This window comes from Calypte anna, chromosome 23, assembly GCF_003957555.1.
Source record: "Calypte anna isolate BGI_N300 chromosome 23, bCalAnn1_v1.p, whole genome shotgun sequence".
NCBI classification, from domain to species: Eukaryota; Metazoa; Chordata; class Aves; order Apodiformes; family Trochilidae; genus Calypte; species Calypte anna.
The window spans coordinates 3,127,360-3,143,541 of NC_044268.1; the positions used below are offsets into that span (position 1 = coordinate 3,127,360).

The window sequence follows — 16,182 nt, forward strand, 5'->3', positions numbered from 1 at the left end:
CTTGGCTGCAGCCCTTCGCCTGTCAGGCCCTTCGTCCCCCCTGGAGTCCCTGCACTCAATGTCTCTGTCTCGGGGAGTTCCTCCTCCTTTGGCATCGGCCCCGCACGCTTCTCCCGGCCTGGGGGTGTCAGCAGAGCCCCCGCTCAGCCATGGTCCTGGGCAGGAGCACGGCAAGGGGGGGACAGGAAGAAGTGGGAGTTCTGCAGAGTGCAGCAGGCTGTGGGAAGGGACCACATACCTGGAGCATCCTCCTGCTCAGCTGCTTTCCCATTCACCACCTTCTTGTCTTCTTTTTTCTGCATGGAGATGAGAGGTGTGAAGAGGTTTGGAGGCTGTGGGCAAGAGTGTCCCCCATGTCCACAGAGGACAGAGGACAGGCACCCACCTTGGCATCCGCTGTGTCTGATTTCCGTGTCCTCTTCATGATCTCCTCCAGGCGCTGTGGAGCAGAGAGCAGCTTGTACACAGCCCTTGTCAGCAGCACCTGCCCTGGGTGCTGGGCAGGACCCCTTGCAGGGGAAGCCCCTGCAGTGCCACCCAACCAGGGGTGCTCCCTGTCCTCACCTTCTTCCTCTCCAGCCGCTCCTGCTCCTCACGCTGGAAGTGCTTCTCCCGCTCCAGGCGCTGCCTCTCAGCCTCCTCGCGCGCCTTCGCCTCAGCCTCTTCCCTCTGCGGCACAGCAGGGATGGATCGGGCAGGGACAGGGACAGGGAGGACAGGCTGCCCAGTCAGCTCAGCACAGCCCTGCCCCAAATCTCCTCCCTCCATCCTGGCAGCACAGGAGAGCATCCCAGCCTTCCTCCCACCCCCCACCTTCCCTGCAGCCCCTCAGCCCCCAGACCTGTCTCTGCAGCCGCTCCGTCTCCTCACGCTCAGCCCGTGCTCTCTCCTGAGCTTCCCGCTCCTCCTGCAGCCTCCGTTCCTCCTCCTGCTGCCGTGCCAGGGCCTCCCTGCGGGATTGCTCCTCCGCTGCCCGCTGTGCCCGCTCCTCCTGCAGCCGCCTGTGGGGAGAGGGCCCTCAGCAAGGTGGGGGGGCTGGGCCCGGGGGCCAGGGGGGCAGCACCCACCTCTCCCGCTCCTCCTGCTCCCGGCGTTCCCGCTCCTCACGCTCCCGCTGCTCACGGGCCTGGCGCCGCTTCTCCGCCAGCAGCCGAGAAGCCTCCTCCCGGTCCGTGGTGCCAGCTGGGGGTCTGCTTGGGGGGGTGGCTGGCACAGGGGTGGGGGCTGCAGGGGCTGAGGGAGCTGCAGGGACCAAGGGGGCTGCAGGGGCTGAGGGGGCTGCAAGGTAAACGCAGTGTAAGGGCTGCTGCCGCTCCTCCCAGCCCCTCTGCCCCTCAGGCCCCCATTACTCACCTGCTGTTGGCTCTGCAGGCACCCTGGGGGGCTCGGGGAGGGCCGGGGGGGCCGGACCCCGCTCCTCCTCCTTCTTCTCGCGTGTCTTTGCCTGTCCCTCCTGCCCCCCCTGCTCCTCCCGAGCCCTGGCCCGCACCTTGGGTGAGGAGTGGGCGCTGCGGGGCAGGGGCGGCTTGTGAGGAGAGCCGAGGGCCAGGCTGGGGGACGCCGGGCGGGGTTTTGGGGTGGCAGGGGATGAGGGACGGGTCTTGGGGCCCGGGCTGCAAAGGGAGCAAGAGATGGTGTTACCAGGGCCGGGGCAGCCTCCATGGTGGCACGGAGGGTCCAGTCAGCCCCCACGGCAGTTCCTGACCTGCTGTCCGCTGCGGGCCGGAGCCGGGGCTGTGCCGCTGGCAGTGACGGACGCTTCTTGAGGCTGCGCTCGCGGGACATGGCGCTGCGCTCCTTGGCGTTCTCCCGCTCCTTCTCCTTCTTCTCCTTCTTCTTCTGCTCCAGGCAGGGAAAGAGAGAAACAGCATCAGCACCAGGGGCTCTGGCCTGGCCAGGAGCTGAGCAGTGAGTGCCCCACAGCCACCCTGGCACCCAGGGGTCCCCAGAGGAGGTCGCACTCACAGGCGAGGACTCAGTCCTGCGGCGCGGCGTCACATCGGGGCTGCTGGTGGCCCCGGCTCCCTTCCGCCTCTCCCAGCAGCGGTGTGGCAGGCGGTGGTTGTGGCAAGGGCTGAGGGGGCTGACGGAGGCTGAGCGGGGGCACACAGGCACTGGGGGTAGGGGTGACCACACCGTCAGGACAGAGCCATCATGGCACCAGCACTCTGCTGACTTCATGCTCTCTCACCCCAGTCCCAGGAGCCATATGGCCCCATCCCCGCCCTCGGGTGCTCACCCTGCTCCTTTCCATTCCCAGCCAGTGTCACGGCACTCCGGCTGCGTGCCAGGAAGGACAGGGTGGGTGTCATCAGCCGGTCCACAATGCTGCTCTCCCACGGGCTCAGCTGCAAGCTCCGGTCTGTGGAGGGGGAGAGGAGCCCTTAGTGCACCCCAAGCCCCAGGCATCAGCCCCAGTCCCGTGGCTGCCCACTGGGATGGAACAGCCTGCGGCAAGGCTGGGGCAAGTGTCTGGCCCCGGGTGAACCCAAAGCTGTGGTGGGAGCTCCCCGCTGCCTGACATGTCCACATGACAACAGCTTGTGTAGGTACAGGTGGGCACCCACAGGACAGGACTGGCACAATGACAATGCTGTCCCCGTGCCACATAGACACCCCAGCTGTGGCACACCTGCAGCACCTAGGTGCCATTCCGCTGAGAGCAGCCCCTTCCATCCCAGCCCCCTCCTCACATCCAGCATGGGCCTGCACCATCCCTGTGTCTCTGCACCAATGCGAGTGAGCTGCAGGGACACTGCAGAGTGCCCTTGCCCTGAGGGAGAAGTACCAAAGTCATCAGGCACATTGTGGGAGCCAGGCCAGGCTCACAGCACCAGAAGAACACAGTCCCCAGCCACACTGGGCACTGGGCTGCCACTGGCTGCCCTCCAGTTCAGGCCTCCAGCACCCAACACCCCACAGGGACCACCCATTGCGACAGGGCCTCTCGGCCCCCCTCCACTGGGACCACCAGCAGCAGGAGGTAATAAAACAACCACAGGAGCAGCATAGGGACAGGGTGCTGGGTCAGGCACCATCCCAGGGAGATGCTGCTCTTCCCAAGTGGTGCTGACAGCCCCTGGGTGCCTCTCCCCAGGCTGAGCCCCCGGTGTGGGGCCGGAGGGAGCCGCCTGTGTCAGCTGCTCTGGTTATTTATACCCCTGCGGGAAGGCGCGCGCTCATCACCAAGCAACCTCGAAACACAACAGCAGCCCCAGTGCTGGACGCACCCCTCCAGCATGGGCAGCTCGCCCGGGGCCAGGACAACCTGGCAGCCCCTGATGCTGCACTGTGCCCGCCCGGCTCCAGGTGTCCGTGGGGACAAGGCAGCAGAAACACTGTGCCCAGATCCACAGACGAGCAGACCCACTCTGCGGCTGCATCTGCACCCACTGGAGCTGCCTCGGGGAGCCAGGGCTCCCACTCCCTGTCCTGGTGCCCCAAGGGTCTCCTCCTCCTCCTCTCCTCCTTCTCCTCTCAGCAGGGGAAGCCTCAGGGAGCTGCCAGCCAGCTCCAGCCTCCTCCCACAAACAACAGCAAACGGCTTCTCCTCTCTCCGCGGGCACCGTGCTGCAAGGCAGGGCCTGGGGATGGGGGACCCTGTCCTCGGGGGTCCCCAGCGCTGGGCAGGGGCTGGGCTGTGCCCCCTGCGCTGGGGAAAAGGCAAAGGACTCTTACTTCTACTGGGAGAGTTCCAGAGGGTGGCGGAGGATTTGGAGAGCCGCTTGTTGATTATAGAGTCGACGTGTTTGGGGAGGTTTACAGCGGACACTGAGCAGCGGCTCGCACCTGGAGGAGGGAAAAGACACAAGGGCATTAAAGTCCCGGGGCAGGGGCTGAGCCCCCACATGCAGCATGCACGGTTGTGCTGGGGCACTGGGGCAGGAGGACACGGCACAGAGAGTGGGACCAGGAGATGCTGGTGTTTGGGGGCATGACGCAGGATTCTGGCATCCGGCACGGCATGGTGCCCAAGCCCTGAGGAGTCATGCTGGGATCATGCAGGGATCTGATCCTTGAGGAGAGAGGTCGGCTCCCAGGCCTCGCCATGCCAGTGTCCCCATGGGCAGTCCTGGGAACAGAGAGCTATGTGGCTGGGGACCTCAGCAGCTCTGGGCGAGCACCCAGCCTGGGGGAGAGGGCAGCAGGGCCAGACAGACACGAGACAAGGCTCAAACAAGTGTCAGGTCACTACTGCAGAGCAGGAGGGTGCTGGTGGCTGGTAGCACCTCCAGCAGGTGCTGGGATCCCTCCAGCCCAGCCAGACTCCTCTGGAGAAGCTGGTGGCAGCTCCGGCAGCACGTCCCTGCCAGAAGTGGCAGAGGAAGGTGTCCCCTTGTCTGACCCTGCCAGGTGTTGCACCATGGCCACACAGTCTGTCCCTAAGAGTGCCGCAAGGCACAGCCAGACACATGGCACCCGGACACACAGCCCAGACCGGTGTAACCAGAACATGGTACCTGCACACACAGCCCAGCCAACACCACACGGTGCCCTACAATCACTACTGGGCACACACGGTGCCAGTACAACCGGCCGGGCACCCACACACAAGACCAGCCAGGCACAGCCAGGGCTGCCACAGCCACCTCACAGCACAAGTGGGGCAGACCCAGGTCCCAGCAGTGCCCCCCGTGCCATGGCCTGCCAAATGTGCCAGGCAGTGCCAGTGCTGCCAGCACAGCCCTGTCCCCTTGGTGGTCATGGGACGAGGGAGACCTCCACATGCCCAATCCCAGTGCCAAACCCTGTAGGGGTCCCTGAGGACCCCCCAAAGAGAGACACCAGCTGGACTCAGTGCTCCAGCTGTGGGGCAGTGGGCACAGCAAGGCACAGCACAGCCATGCACAACCAGGAACAACACATAGACACGGTCACCCCCATCTTGGAGCTGGAGGGGCCAAGCTTTGCCCTCACCCAGCTAGGGGACAAGGACACAGACCCCAACAAGAGCCAGTAACACCCTGGAACAGCTCCACACCACACGCCCGACTCCTGCCAGCTGAGGGACACCTGGGCAGCATGGACACGGCATCCCAGCAGCCAGCCAGGACTGTCCCCAAGAACATCCCTGCACAGAATGGCGACTGCAACACAGCCTCCTGTTTACATCCACCTCCAGCAGAGCAGGAAAAAGCTGGGGGACCCCATCGGGCTCCAGCACAGCCTGGAGTGATGGCAGCACGACCCTAGAGTACAGTTGGGCTGAGCTGGGTCAGTGGGGTCTCACTCTCCTTGCACAGAGCACGGCAGAGCCATGTCCAGCTGTCCCCACCACCAGCAGAGCTGGGAGTCCCCAGGTGCCCTCTCCCAGCCCGACACTCACCATCCTTGTGCCCAGGGGAGCCGTGGTGCAGGGCCCCAGCCCAGGACCACCGCTGCTGCCGGATCTCTGCCCACGTCTTCTTGGCTGACCGCTGGATTGCTGCCTCATAACGCTCCTGCCCGAGGGAGAGGGACAGGGTGAGGCTGGTGGATGGGAGCAGCCAGAGCCTTCCGGCATGAGGCTGTCAGGGTGACAGGGATGGCTGGAGGGGGACGGGGCAGTGACACCCACCCCGGCCAGGGCACGTGTGCCCAGAGCACTGTGGGGGCTTCCACACCACGCAGGAGGATGGACACTGCAGAGGACGGGCAGAGTGGAAAGCTCCAGAAGAGGTTCTGGAGTCACAATGAGTATCCCTGGCCTGCCACCCCAGCCCATGATCCCCCTCCCATCCTCACCTTGTTCTTCTCCAGCTTCTGCCTCTGCCGCTCCTCCAGGACCGCGCGGCGTTTCTCCGCCTTCAGCCGCTGCTCCTCCAGGCGCTTGCGTCGCTCCTCCAGCTGCTTCTCCCGCAGCAGCCTGGCCTTCTCCTCCTTCTCCAGCCACAGCACCCGCTTGGCGGCTGCAGGAGGGAGCAGGGGCCGTGGGGTCACACCCGAGGCACAGCACCAGCCCCCGTGGGCCCTGCCACCAGGATGTGTGCCCACAGCAGTGTCCCAGTGCTGAGGGACGGCTCCGGCCAGGGCACGCGGCCGGGCTCCCCGGGCAGGCAGCATTGCGGCTGGCCAGCGAGGGAGGGGTTTGGGCAAGGACAAAAGGGAGGCCGGGAGCCCGCCGAGCCGCGCCGGTGAACAATGGGGGAATGAGGGTGGAAAGAGCGCGGGGATGAGGAGGCCCCATGCGCGGGCAGGGGCCCCGCTTGCCCGCTGCCCCAAGCTGCTGCCTGCACATGAGAGAGCGCCGGGCACAGGGCTGGTGGCACCTGACCAGCTGGGGTCACCCATACATAGACAGTGGGGAGCAGCAGGGGCAGTGGCACACTGGGGGTCAGTGACATGCTAGGAGCTGGTGACATGCTGGGGGGGCAGTGATATGCTGGGGGGGCAGAGCTGCCGACACAGCAGGTCCTGCCCAGGCTCAGCTCATGGCAGCTAATGGGATTGGATTGCCCATGACCCAGCAAAGCTCCTTAGCTCCTTCCTCACCCCCATTCACTTTCCCTCCCGGTGTTCACCCATGGGCTCATCAGACCCGCATCCCCCCAGCTCCCCCAGCCCCATACCCAGGTACTTGGCCCGCTCCTCGCGCCGCTCCTTCGCCTGCCTGTGCCTTGCTTGGGCTTTCTGGGCATCTGCAGTGGGGAGAAACCATCAGAGCAGCACCCAGACCCCAGCACCAGCACCAGCCAGGCATGGCACCTGTGGGGTGCCAACAGCCCTGAAGCATCCCCAGGCCTCCCAGGCACCCACCTTGCTTGGGCCTGGGGCTGGCAGCAGAAGCCGGGGAGGCTGCAGCCTGGGTGGTGCGGTCACTTCGGGGAGGCACATCCTTGGAGGGCCTGGCTGTGCCACCCAGGGGGCTCTTGGCATTGGAGGGAGCCTCCTCGCTGGCAGCTGGGGCTGGGAGATCGCTCCCATGGGGCAATGTCTCTGCTGGGCAAGGGGCAGCAGCAGCGGGGACAGGGACCAGCTGGCTGGAAGCATGTGGAGATGCCTCTTCTTTGGGGTGCTCCTTTGCAGGGAGCTTGGGGGGCCCAGGAGCAGACTGGTCACACTGTGGGGGGATGCTCTCTGCCGAGGGAGCCACAGCTGTAGGGGTGGGGGGGACAGGCTGTCCCGATGGTGTCACGGCTGGAAGGATGGGTCGGTCATGCTGTGGGGTGCTGCTCTTAGGGGTGAGTGTCATGAGCAGGGGTCTGGGGCAGACGGGCTGTCCAGAAGGGGTGACAGCTGCAGGGATGGGTGAGATGGTCTTTTCCGAGGGGGTGACTACTGGAGGGATGGATGAGATGGGCTGTCCGGAGGGGGTGATGGCTGGGGGTCCAGGGCAGACAGGCTTTCTGGAAGGGGTGATGGCTGCAGGGACAGGCTGGTCCTGCTGCAGGGGAGTGTGCCCTCCCTGCTGGGCATCCCCAGGCAAGGGGGGTGGCAAGGTAGTGGGTGGCACGCTGTCTCCCATCGGGGTGGGTGGCTTCCCTGCAATGCAAGCAGAGCAGAATGGGTGGTCACTCAGTAGCCCTGTCCCCCTCAAGGAGCCCTCAGGAGCAAGGCTCTCCCTGGCCACTGGAGATGGTTCCCAGGACCCCCAGGGAAGGCAGCGGGACCCCCTGCCCAAGGCCCTATCTTGGGGTGCCCCACGCCAGTGCCAGGCACTGCCTGCACAATTCACAGAGGGACCATCCAGGGCTCCGCCAGGCACTGCCACCACAAAGCCACCCTTCTTCCTGCCTCAGCTGCCACCCGGGAACACGGGGACAGACCCCCTGCAGCCACAGGGACCCCCTGGAGGACACGGGGCCGCTTCCGCCGGCAGTCGCTCGCAGCAGGGCCGGAGGCAGGATGGGCGCGGACCCTGCGGCCTGACGTCACTGCTCCGGCCATGTCCCCCAGAGCCGCCGTTCCTGCGCAGCCATGAACTCATGGCCCAGGAATGCACACGAGGCCTGCACAGAGAGCAAACAGCCCCCTCCCCACAAGCAGCCCCCTCCCCATGGTAGGCCCAGCCTCACGCTGTGGGGTGGGCAGGGGACACAGTGCCTGCTCTGTGCCATTCCAGGGGATCGCCCCTCATCTCTGCCAGCCCCAGAGGAGCCCGGCAGTGGGGTTTCTGGGGACAGAGAGGCAATGCCAGCCAGCCTGCAAAGCCACAGGACATGTCCTCAGCAAAAGTGGATGCACTGGGACTGCTGATGGTGACCAGCAGTGGTGACCAGCAGTAGTGACCCTCCTGCCCCCACCATCCAGTCCTTTGCACAGGAGCCTTCAGGCACATGCTGGGATCACACAGGGGCAGCACCCTCCTTCCCACCCGGGAACGATGCCTGCTCCATGCTGTGGCAGTGGGCATGGGCTCCATCTCCCTGGGAGCTGCTGCAGCTCATGGCCCCAACTCCGGTGAGGTGGGATGGTGGGGGGATGCCTGCAAACAGCTCTTGCTGTGGGGTGATGTCACGCACTGAGCTCGGCTGTGTTTGTAGAGCTCTCCACAATCTTTGGCGAGGGGCAAAGTGTGGGCTCTGCAAACACGGCCGGCGCCACTCTTCCACCCCACGCCAGAGCCCGCCAAGCCCAAGGAGGGCTCTGCCAGCCCCCCCTGTGCTGTGGGGATGGGTGTCCCCCAGGTCCCATGGTCCCCTAGCAGCATCCACCTGCCCAGGGAGGGACTGGGGGTCCTGCTGTAGCACCTCAGCAGGGCTGGTGCCAGCAGAGTTCACCCACCCGGGCTCCTTCGGGGACACAGCCCTCCCCAGCCCCCCCTGCAGACCTGTGCAGCCTTCCGGGTATTTTCTGCCTCAGGAAGCCAGCCCATCCCCTGGCCCCGATCCTACACATCCCACATCCCCCATCGCTGCGCCCCACCAGCCGGAGGGACGGCAGCACCCATGGCCAGGGCAGGGCCACCAGACACAGCCAAAGCCCCTGCACACAGCCAGGGCCAGCCCTGCTGCCATCTGTCCCTGTCGCTGCTCCAGCACAGCAGCTGCCCTGAAACCCAACGCTGGCTGCACCCAGGCGGTGCGGGCGTCCCCTCTCCCCCAGCCGGGGCATTCCGCAGGGGATTAGCTTCCCCGGCCCCCCAGACGTGGCTCCCTCCAGCCCCCAGTCCGGACCAGCCTGCGCGGCACCGCTGTTGGCACCGGGATGGCGCTGAGACGGGCTGCGGGGCGAGGTTCTGCCGCTCGACGCCAGGGTCATCTGGCACATGCCACCTCCTCTGGTGGATCCATGTGGCACCAGCGCCCGCGCCCGGCCCTGCACGGTGCAGCGCTGCCCCGCACATGGCACACGGCTGGGGATGCTCAGTCAGGCAGAGGCAAATTCCCCGGTGCCGTGAAGCGAGAGCACATCAAGGCCCCGCGGGTGCTCCGGTCGAAGGGCTGTCGTTAACCATCCGCCCTGCATCCCCGCGGGGCACTTCCCACGCGGGCGGGGGGCACCCGCCGTGCTTTAACCTCAGCTCCCCCCGTCAGCCCTATCCTCACGTACCCGCTCTGCTGCACGGCCGGGGCTGCTCCACGGGCAGTGCCCACCCGGGGCTGAGGGCACGCAGGGGCTGACCCCTACCCTAGGAGAAGAGAAGGGCTGGCAGAAGCAGCAGGGCCCCCTTGGTGGCCACTGCAAAGCCACCTAAAGGTGTCTGATGCCAGTGGGCCCCATTCACCCTGCACAAGCACCCAAAATGCCCAGGGATGAGGTTCCAAGGGGCATCTAAGCCCTGAGAGCCATCGCTGGATCTTCAACCACTGGTTGGCTTTCAGTTGCTGCCTCCCCTGCCTTGATGGCAGCCCCGTGGTCGTGCCAGAGGACAGGGAAGGACAGGTCCCACTGCCTCTCCCCATTGCCAACAGGTCCCGGTGCTGAGTGGGGAGGCAGCTGTGGCCCTGGGGCTGGGATTGCTCTGGAGTGTCCTGGGGGTGTTGGGAGCACTGGCACTGCCCCCACTCCCACCCCACCTCACCATGGCTCAGATGTGCTTTGAAGCCAAGCCCTGACAGCTCCTGGGATTTCCCTGCTCTGCAGCACCCTTCACAGCTGGGTGACAGGGAGAGTGAGCAAGCATCCCCAGCATGTCCCTTGCACGTCCCTGGCATGTTCCAACTATGGGCACAGCACTGACACACACCTCAGCCCTGGCTCACGGGCAATGCACAGAACAAGCACCATCAGTCCCAGTGACACTCTGGCAGCTGCCTAAGGCAGTGACACCTCATCCTCCATGGGGGGTCCTGTGGTGCTTCTGCCCACGATCATCCACACCCTGGCCCTGGGCTGTGCAGGTGCCAGCTCCTCTCCCCAGAGCCAGCCCAACACAGCTGGCAGTGCCAGGGCAGGTCAGGCACTGTCCCATGGTGCCCCACAGCCCCACTTTGGTGACAGGCCTTCAGGGCCTGGCAGGAGCAGGGCAGGAGGAGTGCAGGCAGAGAGGATGGCACAGCAGGGCATTGCCCACCCTGCTGGGGCCATGTAGCCTTTGCACCCACTGGTTTGGGAAGGCACTATACCCACTGCCCAGCCCCCTCCCCAGAACCTAGGACCAACTTCTAGGGGTCCATACCCCTCATCCCCAAGGAACCAGGACATGGGGGCAGACACGAGGGCACTGTACCAACCCCTGGCAGAGGCCACCAAGGCACCCAGCTGGCAGTGATGTGCCAAGTCAGAGAGCTACAAGGGAAACTTGGGAGATAGGATCTCCTGGCCAGACTGGGGCCAGAGCTGGGGGGTTTCCAGGGTTTAAAATACACATGGATGAAAGAGCCTGAGTTGCTGCTGCACCCCAGCACCCCCACAGTAAACTTTCCATTTGGCTGTGGTGACAGCACAGCCCCCAGCAGACAGAGGGCAGGGGCAGGCAGCACCTGCCTGCCATCCATCTGGGCAGCACCAGCAGTGGTGACAGGAGGTGCCCTCGTCCTTGGGGTGACCCACGCAGCAACACCAATGCCAAGGCCAGGCTGCCCAGCCATGCACCCAAAAACCCATCTGCTACAGCATCACCCTGGGAAAACAGAAACCTGTCTGGAAGGCTCTGCACAGAGCTCTGCACCTGCTGGGATATGGCCTCTTGGGGGGCAGGTACTCAGCACCTCCAAAAAAGGGGTCCTGAGCCTCACAACGCGGATGTGGGCACCTACCTGGGCTGGGGCCGTGCAGGATGCGGCTCTGCTCCCTGCAGGCTGCCTGTCCTGCTGCTCGTCCCTGTTCCCAGCCCTCCGATGAGCGAGAGCTGTGATAACTATTTTGGTCACAGCACCACGGGACTGTCACATCACTACTCTGCACATCGCATCATGTTGCTGTGACGGTTTCGCAGCAGTCGCCCTGTTGGCGTCCCCGTGCTGGGAGAGCTCCCGAGCTGCCTGCTCCCAAACACAGGCCCTGGCTGGCAACCAGCTCGCCCTGCACCCTCCCTCTCCACCATGCCAAAGGGAGAAGGGCTGGAGAAATCAGAGGACAAGAACTCCTGCCTGCACCCTGCCCCAGTCCTTGCCCTTTTGCCCACCCCAGGGGCAGCATCCCACCCGAGCAGCTCCACTGGGCCACATCCATCCCCACCTGCCCTCTGCTAGCTCCTGCCTCCCCCAGTGCCACCAGCTGCCACACACCGCAGCAGGTCCCAGCTGCTGGAGTGCAACCCCGGCCCCCCTGCAGCCAGGACATTGCACACCGAGAGGGTGGGGGCTCCAGCCCCTACCGGTAGCAGCCTGGGCTGCCTGGCCACGCGGGTCGCCCAAACGAGGAGGATCAGGGACGGTCCCAGGAGCGGGACCAGCTGCAGATCTACTGGAGCTCCCCCGGGGCTGCCGCCATCCTCCCGCACTGGCAGCGGAGCAAGTGCGTCCCTGCATCGGGGAAACCGGGAGGCCGCAGGATAGGCCAGGGGGGCTGGGAGCAGCTCTCCCCTTCCCCGGGCAGCAACAGCATCGAAAGGGAAGGCCAGGCCGGGCTGGCGGCCCAGCGGGGCGGGCGGGAAAGCTGCGGAGGCGAGGAGCGGGACACAGACAATATGTCTGCAGCGCAGGACGCGCCGTTCGGGCAGCGCGGCCGGGGGGGGTCCGAGGGGACCCGCCGCCCGTTTGCTCGGGAGCCGCCGATGAAGGGCGAGCTGCATTTAGGCCGTGGCTAGGAGGCAGCAGCTCCCCCCTGGGGCTGCCAGGGCCCGGCCCCGGTGATGAATCACGGCGGGCACGGGGGGACAGGGGGGAGGGGAGCAGCCGCTCCTCTTCCTCCATCGGTGGGAAGCGGCCCCGCCACCGAGCCCTGCTTAGTCACAGTCCCGCGCCCAGGGCGAGAGCCCGCCGGGACCGAAGAGGTCTTGGCTGGAGACGAAGCAGGGAAGTGCCAAACCCAGCCCTCGCCCCGAGCCTCGGCCCCGCCGGCCGCCGCCCTCCCGGTTCCCCGAGCCGAGGCCGGCGGCAGAGTTCATCCCGGGGCAGCGCCGAGACCCGCCTGGCCGGGACCCCGAGTCCCTGCAGAGAGGTCGAGCCCCGGGGCAGGTGAGGTGCAACGTCTGCACCCACTGACCCGCCCGGCAGTGCCCTCCGCCATGTCACCCCCGGGGTGACACGACCAGGCTGTGGCGGTGACCCCGGCACAACCGGGGCGCAGACCCCGGGGACCCCGGGGCCCCACCGCAGGAGTGGGGCTGCCCCAGCAGGCAGAACTCCCCCAGGACATCCCGATCCGGTACCACACGCAGCAGCGAAGCCCTCTCCGCCGGGACCCCCACGGCATCGCCCCCAACTGCCGGGGAAGAGCCAGCGCAGGCGCGGGCGCCGCCGCCCAGGACCCCCCACCCGCCATGGCGAGGCCGCCCCCGGGAGGGCTCCCCAAGGGCAGCTTCCTCCGCAACACCCGGCGGCGGGGCTGGGGGTTGCGCGGCTCCGTCCCACCCCAAGATGGAGGGGCCGTGCCCGGGCTTTGTCGTGTGTGTCGTCCCCCCCTCTCCCCCGGTTTCCCTCCGCGCGTCCTCCCAGCTCCTCCACCGCCTCTCCCGGGCGTTCCGCGGGCGGTCCCTCCGCATCCTACGAGCCGGATCCCGCTCACCCCGGCCCGCTCCCCCCTCCCCCCCCAGGCTGCATCCAGCCCCCTACTCCACCTCACCGGATCTCGCTTCCCCCGGGCCGCCTCCCCCTCCCCCCGCCGCATCCAGCTCATCCCCACCCGGCCCCCGCCTCTCCCATGGCCGCATCCTGCACCCCTGCTCCGGTGCGGCCCCCGAAGGGGTCCCGGTCCCCCCGCGAAACCTTACCCTGAGCCGGCTGGGGCTGGGGCCGGGGCTCCCGCCCGGCGCCGTTCTTCTCCATGGCGTGGCGGGGAGGTGCAGGGGGCTGGCCCAGCCGTGCCGAGCCGCGCCGAGCCCCGCCGCACCGCCCCGCTCCCCCCGGCCCGCCGGGGGAGGACGCTCGGAGCTCCCCGCCCCGGCCCCGCCGCCCGAGCTGGGGGGAGCGGGCGGGCAGGGGATGCTCTACCCGGACTGGCCTCTCCCGGGCACCACTCAGTGTTCCCCCCCCCTGGGGGGGGGGGGGGGTCTTGACCGCCCTCCCGCAGCTAGAGCTGGGACCCCGCGCCCGTCACCCCGGCCGCAGGCCTACCCCTCCCCTGCCCAGCATCCCCCAGCTCAACTCCAGCCCCTCCCCTCCCATATTTCGTAGCTCACACCCAGCCTTCCCACTCCTCACGTTTTACGATGATGGCCCTGCCGCAGGCACCCCGTGAGTCCTCCCCGCCCCCTCGCCACAGTCAGCCCCCCCCCCTCGGATCAGCTGTACGGCTTCCAGGCACCCAAAGGTACAGATTTTCCATCGTGGAGCCCCCACCTCGTCTGCTTGTGAGGCCTCTCAGCTGCTTCCCCACCACCCACCCACCCACCACATGTGAGCTTTAGTCACAGCTGGGGGCGAGGGCTTTGCAGCCCCTCCGCCGCCAGGACGGGCAGATCAGGAGAGGCCTCCCCGGCTGCCTGCACAGGAGCAGAGGCGTCAGCTCATCTCCTCTCGGGGCAAAAATTCCTCTTGGCCTCGCAAGAAGCCGGGGTTGGCCCTGGTCGCTGCCCCACGCAGCATCCCAGAGCAAAGGACCCCCGGGTACAGGTGACAGCTTGCTGCAGCAGCACCTGTAAGGGCAGGGGACACATGGGCAGCAGTGCAGGGTTTGGCAGGAGCCAGGGACACGTCCCGTTCACCGCTTGTCCAGCCCGGTCAGGGCATCCCGCAAAGCACTCGTCTGGGCACGTGTTGATCGACAGAATCATTTCTCGGCAGGCAGCGCCCATCAGAGATGCCTGTTTTGGGGATGATGTCACCACAGGGCCAGGAGATCCCCCACCACTCATCCTCCCTCACCTACCAGGCAAACAGGTTTCCCTAAATCCCAGCCCTCTCCTCCAGAACCACGTTCCTCTGACTCAGAGGCTGGGGCGCAGGCAGGAGGGCTCCCCGGCAGACGGGGCTGTGCCCCTGCAAGGGTGGCTGTACACCCCAAAACACCCCAGAGCCCCAGAGCCCAGCCCACAGCCGCTGAGCTGTCACTTCCCCCCAGTCCCTGGCCACACCACCTTCGGCTGCTCGCCCAGCCCAGCCAGAGCAGAGGCTTCCCTGAAACTGCCCACAGCCTCATCCTCTGGCTGACTCCTTGGCCGGGGAATGCTGAGCAGCCCGGCCGGGCCCCGGAAACTGTGCAGCCCCGGGGGGACAACAAGAGGGCACACAAACACAGGGGACATCCCAGGACAGGGAAGGAGAGCAGCCCTGCTCACACACCTGTATGGCTGAGCCTCTGAGAGGGCTGTGGCAGCCCCATGTCCATCACTTCAACCACACACAAGGGACCAAGCAGAGCAGGGCCAGGGCCACCCCATGACCTGCTCCAAGGTGCTGGCAGGTGGCTCTGAAGCTCCTTTGCCTGACAGCACTGTGGCCCTGTGGGTCCCCGTGAGGATGGGAAGGGCCCAGCAGAGCATCACCCAGAGCAAATGTGCATCCTGGTGCTCTGGGACAGCCTGGCATCAGGTTTGGCCATTCCTGGGGTTCATCACCACACTAGTGCCCAGCATGGGCAGCAGTTCCAAAGGCTCCTGGCTGCCCCACTAGCACGAGTCAATGGATTACACAACCAGCAGGTCATTGATCCATGACTTGGCTGCAGGCAGAGCCCTGCTGTGTTGGGGTCCCTGGGCCCAGCCCCCCCCCCCGGTCCCACAGTGCTGGGAGCAGCCATCTTCCTCACACTGATGGAAAATCCAATGAGCTCATGATGAGCGTGTCACCCGGTCCTGGCAGTCGCACACCCCCCAGCTCCCCATGTTCCTCAGACCCTGGGTGCAGGGTGCAATCCTGCCGCAGCTCCCTCAGGCAGACCTGGGGAGGGGGCCACATGCAGCAGGCTGGGGCTTGGCCACAGCTTAGCCCCCATGGTGTGCCCAGAGCCCTGCTGGTCTCCATGCTGCCTGTGAGGAACCAACAGGGAGCCAAACACCCCAAAATCAAAGGACAACCACAGCTGTGGCTCAGCTGCTGCCCTGCCAGTGTGTGCTGCTCTGCAGGAGCTGGGGTGCAAACAGGGATGAGGATGGCAAACAAACCCCACTGACATCTTGGGGCAAAGTACCATGGGGGACACCCCATCCCACTTGTTCACCTCCCTCCTCTAGCCCCAGGACTTTGCCCTGTCCCAGGGTGCCTTCATCCACTTTGCTGCTCCACACAGGGGCTTTGGTGGCCACGCAAGGCCAGTGCTAAGCACAGTACCATGGCCAGGAGAGCTGATCTGAACCCTTGCCCCCAACATGTTCTCCCTGATCCCCACTAGCCATGGGGCAGTGACCCAGCAGGAAGCCAGGGGTGAGGGTCTGTCCCTATATCCTGCCTCAGAGCTCATGGGTGCTGTGCCAGCTCATCGCCAGTGCTGTCCCAGGGTAGCCACCAGCCGAAGAGCATCTTGCCATAGGGCTGGCATTGTGACTGTCCACAAAGCCCCACTGTCATAAGACAGTCCCCTGTGGGTACAGGTGACAAATGGGCCAGCAATGGGCTGAGCCTTGCCCCGCCCTGCTGCAACCCTCATCTGCTCTGTAATTATCCTGAGCCGCATCTGTAATTAGTGTCCTGATGTCATGGTGTCAGGCCTGGGCAGCCCCACACACTCCCTGACAGCCCCACCTTGGACCCCGGGGCTGAAGGAGATCCCAGCCTATCC

The 16,182-nt window shown here is 66.1% G+C and overlaps 1 protein-coding gene across 1 annotated transcript; it reads right to left on the minus strand.

The window, feature by feature from the left end:
• Window positions 1–27: 27 nt before the first annotated feature.
• MAP7D1 (MAP7 domain containing 1) lies at window positions 28–11,849 on the minus strand. The gene is made up of 15 exons (XM_030464360.1): window positions 11,681–11,849; window positions 6,736–7,461; window positions 6,549–6,617; window positions 5,725–5,888; window positions 5,327–5,441; window positions 3,679–3,789; window positions 2,240–2,362; window positions 1,966–2,114; window positions 1,706–1,839; window positions 1,354–1,613; window positions 1,068–1,278; window positions 842–1,001; window positions 565–669; window positions 239–439; window positions 28–118 (listed from the first exon to the last, which is right to left on the minus strand). Exons 1-14 carry the CDS (start codon window positions 11,832–11,834, stop codon window positions 272–274), a joined length of 2,649 nt encoding a protein of 882 aa, XP_030320220.1. The 5' UTR covers window positions 11,835–11,849; the 3' UTR covers window positions 28–118; window positions 239–271.
• Window positions 11,850–16,182: the final 4,333 nt, after the last annotated feature.

Bases quoted from the DNA above. Each gene is read 5' to 3' on its own strand.
- MAP7D1 (XM_030464360.1), bottom strand. From the start codon at position 11,834: ATGCAGGGACGCACTTGCTCCGCTGCCAGTGCGGGAGGATGGCGGCAG. The intron at 2,115-2,239 runs GTGAGCACCCGA...CCCTACCCCCAG, and splicing joins TGGGAATGGAAAGGAGCAGG to TGCCTGTGTGCCCCCGCTCA. The intron at 1,614-1,705 runs GTCAGGAACTGC...CTCCCTTTGCAG, and splicing joins CGGCCCGCAGCGGACAGCAG to CCCGGGCCCCAAGACCCGTC.